Genomic DNA, 6654 nt, shown 5'->3' on the forward strand with positions numbered 1-6654 from the left:
CCACACAGCTAATTAATAAAATAACTGAGACTAGGACCCAGGTTTTTAAATTCCAGTTGTGGGTAGTTAGACTACTCCGAGGGTGAACATAGGTTCCTTTTCCTATGTCCAACATAGGAACAGATTATATCTCTAGTTATATAACCATCCCTAGTTATGCGCATCTTCCTGGCATAGTCAGTAATAGCACTTTCTCTTTCTGAAGTGTTCCAGATGGGGGATAAATAATCACCCTAACTGTATCACAGCTTCTGTAATCCTGAAATAAGTCAATATGTTCATCCACCTAAAAAGATCTAAAAAATGTGGCTTTCTTCCAATTCTCTTTTTTGTTGCTGTTATTTTCATTATCCGGTTTTTACTTCCTTCTTATTGCTTTATAGAAGAGTATTTACAGATGTACTTACATAGAGACTATAATATCTTCTGGAATATTAAGCTCTTTGGTCACTTAGCTAATTAACGCAACAACACATACAATGATTTCATTAATAACACTTGTGATTTACTACCTTTTGATACTGTCTTTTTAGGATTCAGGCTAAAATCCCAGGCGCTAAGAGGCACGCTGAGTAAACTGATTTCCCACCGGGGACTGGACACAAACAGGAATGTCTGGAGTGGTAACAGCTCTCTTCTTACTCGTTACTGCAAATTGATTGTTTCCCCCGCCTCCTCCAGTACCATAGTCTTAGAGACAAACCTTAAAACAGCTGTTTTTAGGCTGTTCCTTGTACTCTTAGGATATTTGAGTCACTTGTGTCAACCACTAAAATATAGAGAAAAGTGTATTAGATGTGGTTTTTAATTTTGTGTTGCTAAAAAAAGTGCATGATGGTGAGAGCCCAAGTTATCTTTCCCTCTTCGGTGTTCTTCTTCTCTTCTCTGCAATGCTTCTGTAGCTTCTAACGTTCCCCGTGGCTAGGCCTTTCCTGCCGAGTGCTCTGACGCAATAGTGGAAATCGCTTATATGTCCTTGGGTTGCTGGTTGGATTAATCTTTAATAACAATATATAGAATTGTAGACTGATGTTTTAGCATTTTTCCAACACACACAACGTAAAAATAAAAGCAGTCGACCTCACGGTAATCAGTTTTGTATAACTTAAAATAATTAAATAAATGAATAAATCCAAAACAAACATGCAGTACTTTTGTTGTGTGGGATTGGTGGGCTGATTTACATGTATGGTTACTAAAAAGTACCAGCATGTTAACTTTATTACAATTTGTATTACTTTCTCTGTAGTTCCTAATGGATTCAATTACGGACTCTGGATATTTGCACTTATGTACTTGATACTGAATGCATAAATAAATGTTACTAAATGTAGAATGTTCTCCCTCTCTTCTCATGCATGGTCTTACCAGAAAACACAAAAGCTTGAAGTGATGAAGTCACTCGATGACATTCTGGGAGGGCTGAGAGCAAATGCTCACCTTATTTCTCTCTAGGACTGCAGAGTCAAACCCCAACCTGGCTTATGGTTTTTCTGGGTCATTAATAGAAAACTGAAAAGTGGTAAACTGTCAATCACTCTTCACATTGTACTCTGTCGTGTGGATGCAGATATTTAAGATAGTTTTTAAAAACTTGAAAGTGATGTAAATTCTTACATAAACTGTACAGCAATATGCAACAAAACACTGGCAAAAACAATTGTAATTGCCATGAACTCACCGTTTTAGTAATTACTTATTAAGCACTGACTGTTTGCCAAGCACTTAGAATAGGGCTGTGAATAAGAAAGATGACAATTCCTGCCCTCACCATGTGAAGTCTTCTAATAATTCCTCACTGCTTTTTGTACAAGTCCGATTGCATATTTTGTTTCACTGCTACAATCAAACATCAAAGACGAAGAGGTAGAAGTGAATGAAAGGAGTAGCAGTTGGAGAAAAAAAGGAATGATTGCTTATAAAAAGCTACCTTTTACCAGTTTTACACCTGGGTTCAGTGAATATTTGTGGAGTTATCCTTCTATACAAAGTGGTGTGAAGGTTACAAGAGTCACTTGGCACTGTGCCAGCAGCCAGAAACTCTCATCACTGCGCTGGGGGAAAGGGCAGGTGGCTATCTGGAAATGCCAACTGAGCAAAGGGTAGCATAAAACAAGAGCCATTGGCGGGGTGCAGTGGCTCACGCCTGTAACCCCAGCACTTTGGGAGGCCGAGGCGGGAGGATCACGAGATCAGGAGTTCAAGACCAGCCTGATCAACATGGTGAAACCCTGTCTCTACTAAAAATACAAAAATTAGCCGGGTGTGGTGGCACCTGCCTGTAATCCCAGCTACTTAGGAGGCTGAGACAGGAGAATCGCTTGAAACTGGGAGGCAGAGGTTGCAGTGAGCTGACATCACACCACTGCACTCCAGCCCGGGCAACAGAGTGAGACTTTATCTCCAAAAAAAAAAGAGCCATGATGCAGGGTTTGAGCAACAGAAGATTCTCAGGGAAGGTGAACTTCAGGGCTGGGTCCTGGTTTGGTTTTTGCCAGATGAAGAAGGGGTCCAGCCCGAGATAAAGAAAGAACATGAGCTAAAGTGCCAACGTGTGGAGTGCAAGGCATATGCAGAGAATGGTGAATTAAACAAGCTTAGATGGGTTGTAAAGTTCTTGGGGTGGGAATGATGGTGCCAGATAAGGCTAGAAAGGTGGGTTGAGATCACAATGGGAAGAAACTTGGATGCCTGTGCCAAGGAGTTTGGGCTTTATTCTCTACATCTCAGAGAGTCACATAGACACAACAAAGGTGCAAGATACTGAAGGCTAGACGAATAGAGTGATAATTGTAACCTAACTCCACCCGGGTGCCAAATGAATAGGTCTTTACTAGAACAGCCACAGAAAGAATAGAAAGATGTTCACCTGTCCCTGATCCCTGATGTTAGCCCAGCATGCCAAGCACCCACCATGGATAAGGTGCAGCTAACAGATGATGTGGAGGGAGATTGGACTGGAGCTGGTAACCAACTAACTGCGGGGCTTCAAGATGAAAGCTGGCCTTGAGAATGAGTGCCTCCTTGAATTTTGCACCCAAGGAAGCTCGGTTGCCTCACCCTAGCCCAGCACTAAGACTCGCTGATCAGCAGGATGCAATGCCATTTTCCAGGACAGAGAGCCCAGAAGAGATTATTTGGGGAAAGAAGATGCTAAGCTTAGTTTGGTGCCTGATTTTTTTAATGGTTACTAGATTTAGAAGAGGATTTTTTTTCTTTATGTTTTTCGGCCTCCGACCTTTTAGACAAAGTTTCTTCTACATGGCTTTATTGTATAGAAGGAATCTTCAATATCTGTATCTGCAACATTGTCCCCGTACTACAGACCCAGAATTCCTTTCACAGGCAGCTGCTCATTAGGAAGGTCTAATTAGGAACTCTCTTTGCTGGCAGTGGTGGAGAAGATTCCTAAGGAAACTCCAGGCTTACAAAATAGTAGGTATGGATGTAGATTTTTCACAAATGGAACATGGGGCACATTATACCCTGTTTCTACAGGGAGCATCAGCCCAGGTGATATTCAAGATGATGGAAATAATGTGAACAGATGAGAAGAGCACCAAGAGCAGAGCCCGTGGAAAACCCAGAGTGAGGTGATTCTGAAAGCTGTGAACAGTAGAAAATTCTTACAGCCCGTATATGGATGAGTGAAGGCAGTAAGAGCAAATGAAGAAGCTGCAGTATTCTAACGGATAAAGCACGATAGTTTCTATGTCCTCTGCTCTTTCCCCACCTATGTTAGTTTCCTAGGGTTGCTCTACCAAAGTACCAAAATCTGGGTTGTTTTTTTTTTTTTTAAACTCTCAGGCTGGAGTGAAGTGGCACAATCTCAGCTCACTGCAACCTCCACCTCCCAGATTCAAGTGATTCTCCTGCCTCAGCCTCTCAAGTAGCTGGGATTACAGGTGCGTACCACCACATCGGGCTAATTTTTATATTTTTCGTAGAGATAGGGTTTCACCATGTTGGCCAGGCTGATCTCAAACTCCTGACCTCAAGTGATCCACCATCTCAGCCTCCTCCCAAAGTGCTAGGATTACCAGGTGTGAGCCATCATGCCCAGCCTCAAAATCTGGGTTTCTTTTTTTTTTTTTTTTTTTTTTGAGACGGAGTCTCGCTCTGTCGCCCAGGCTGGAGTGCAGTGGCGCAATCTCGGCTCACTGCAAGCTGCGCCTCCCGGGTTCACGCCATTCTCCTACCTCAGCCTCTCCAAGTAGCTGGGACTACAGGCGCCCGCCACCACGCCCAGCTAATTTTTTTGTATTTTTAGTAGAGACGGGGTTTCACCGTGGTCTCGATCTCCTGACCTCGTGATCCTCCCGCCTCGGCCTCCCAAAGTGCTGGGATTACAAGCGTGAGCCACCGCGCCCGGCCAAAATCTGGGTTTCTTAAAACAACAGAAATTTATTCTGTCACTGCTCTGGAGGCTAGAAGTCCAAAATCAAGGTGTTGGCAGGGCCCTGCTCTCTTTGTCGGCTCTAAGGGAGAACCCTTCCTTGCCTCTTCTAATGTCTGCATTTGTCAGCCATCCTTGGTGCTCCCGGCTTGCAGATGGGATACTCCAGTCACTGGGTACCGCCTCCCTGTGTCATATTGTCTTCCTTCTGTGTCCAAATTTCCCCTTTGAATAAGGACACCTGTCATAGTGGAATAGGGCGCACCCTAAGGACCTCATTTTAACTTGATTATCTCTATAAAGACCCTGTTTCCAGTAAGGTCACATTTCTGAGGTACCGGGGTTTGGGGCTTCAACATACCTGGTTTAGGGGTGGTGCACAGTTCCACCTGACACCACCTCAGGGCTCATATGGGCCCTTACCCTACTATAAAGACTTCCTCCTGGTGTAGATCCCAAACCTATCTCTGCATTTTGTTTCTCTGTCTAGGGAATCACTGCTGAGAAGTAGTCCCGCAGCTTTCTACCTCACCCAAATGCATGTGGGGTGTGGTCGATTGCTGGGCCTTGCTTCACAGCTGTGAGGTTCTAGCAATCACCACATTGTCCTTGAATAGGGCTGCTCTGAGCATCAGAAGGTTAGCACTCTCTTCTGTGTGCAGAGAAGCACGTGGGGGAGACAGAGGAGCCACCACTGGAGCTCACACCAAATGCGGTCGTGGTTGGAGGGGGCTAAATCCCCTCTGCTGATCCAGGCAGAAGGGCCACCTGCCTTCAGACGCTGACCCGCTTCCCTAGTGCTTGATATTGGCACCCTCCCCAAGCTCCTCAATCGGATTTTTATTGTATAATTTTATTTTTGTGGTTTATTTTATGATTTTAAATTTTCCTTAATTCAGTACATTTAATATTAAATTCAATGTTACAAAATCAGTCTGGCTGGCCACATTTTCTTTGATGAGTAAATTGAAATGAATTAATTTGCATTCTAGACCATTATTGTCTTTGAAAGCAATTCTGCTAGAATCAGCTGTGTCTGGTTTCTTGTGGCAGACTGCAACAGTTACTACTTGAGACTGTCACTATGACAGTTAGTACTGTTACTACTTGAGACCGTCATTATGAGACTGAACGAAGGGGGATGAATGTAGAAATAATAACAAAGAAAAAACAAAAGAAACTGTGTTAAAGAAAGGTGCCAGGGGAAAAAGAAGAGGGCTCCCTGCTTCTAGTGAGCAAGGGCAGCAGCCCTGAGCTTCTACAGCCCTTTGTATTTATTGGGTGGAAAAAGCAGGGAGGAGGAGCTAACTATGGGTCAGCTGCTTGATTGATTACAGGTTCATATTATTGCTAACAGGCTTCAGATTTGCTAATCATAAGAAACACTTGTGCCTGGGTCGTGTCTGCCCTCAGCATTCCTTCTGGGTGGCAGATGCAGTTTGTGAGTTTGCCAACATTCTGCATTTATGAGAATAGTTTGCTGTTTACTCGTACAGCCTCCAGTGGTATACTGAGTTGATCACGACCCTCACTCTTTTGGCCTGCAACAGTTTCTCCCTAAAATGATAAAATGGTCCTTAAGAATTAACACTTCATCTTGGCCTGCTTTCTCTAAACATACAACTGCTCTGAATTTTGCTTTGTATGTTTATGTCTTTATAAAACAAGAGAAGTCATCACTAAATTATGACAGGAGTCAAATTCTTAAGTGACTAATGGCAGCCTACATCAAAATAATACTCAAAAATTAAACAGTTCATATGAAGGGTAACTTTTTTTCAACCTTTATTTCTAGCCATCTGTAACAGAAATAAGGTAGCCAAATATAATGGACGAGACATTAACCTTTTTTAAGAAAATATTCAGACATTTTAAGTAACTAGCATTTTGTAATAAAACTATCACATTGAATTATATCTTCCCCAAAGTGATTTTTTCATGATGCATTTGACATGTCAGAATCAAGATATTTAAGACTGCTTTTTAAAATGTATTATCAAAATTAAATTTAACTTGTCTTTTAATAAAAAATGGTTTTTGCATCTCCCAGCCATTTTTCAAGTACTTAATAAGCTCAGTGGAGGAAACGCTTATGTTTGGCTTATGAATCAAGGTGATGGTAAAATGTACTTTGTCAAAATTCAAGTAGTGAATAGTTAATTGTCTCTTTTATCTTTGTTCCCTTGACATAAATCCAGGGCCAGTCAATAAAAAGGGTGTGTGTGTCGTGGAGACAGAGAGAAATGAACCAGGGAAGA

At 42.3% G+C, this 6654-nt stretch overlaps 1 protein-coding gene across 3 annotated transcripts in view; it reads left to right on the forward strand.

Moving 5' to 3' along the window:
* The window catches only part of RTN1 (reticulon 1), a 272299-nt gene extending 270963 nt beyond the window's left edge, over nucleotides 1-1336 (forward strand). For all 3 annotated transcript variants that reach the window (XM_055289195.2, XM_055289196.2, XM_055289197.1), the window contains one exon: nucleotides 534-1336. In XM_055289195.2, coding sequence (XP_055145170.1) covers nucleotides 534-576 — 43 coding nt within the window. In that variant the 3' untranslated portion in view covers nucleotides 577-1336. The remainder of the gene's footprint in view (nucleotides 1-533) is intronic.
* Nucleotides 1337-6654: the final 5318 nt, after the last annotated feature.

Source organism: Symphalangus syndactylus, chromosome 8, assembly GCF_028878055.3.
Source record: "Symphalangus syndactylus isolate Jambi chromosome 8, NHGRI_mSymSyn1-v2.1_pri, whole genome shotgun sequence".
In the NCBI taxonomy this organism is placed as follows: Eukaryota; Metazoa; Chordata; class Mammalia; order Primates; family Hylobatidae; genus Symphalangus; species Symphalangus syndactylus.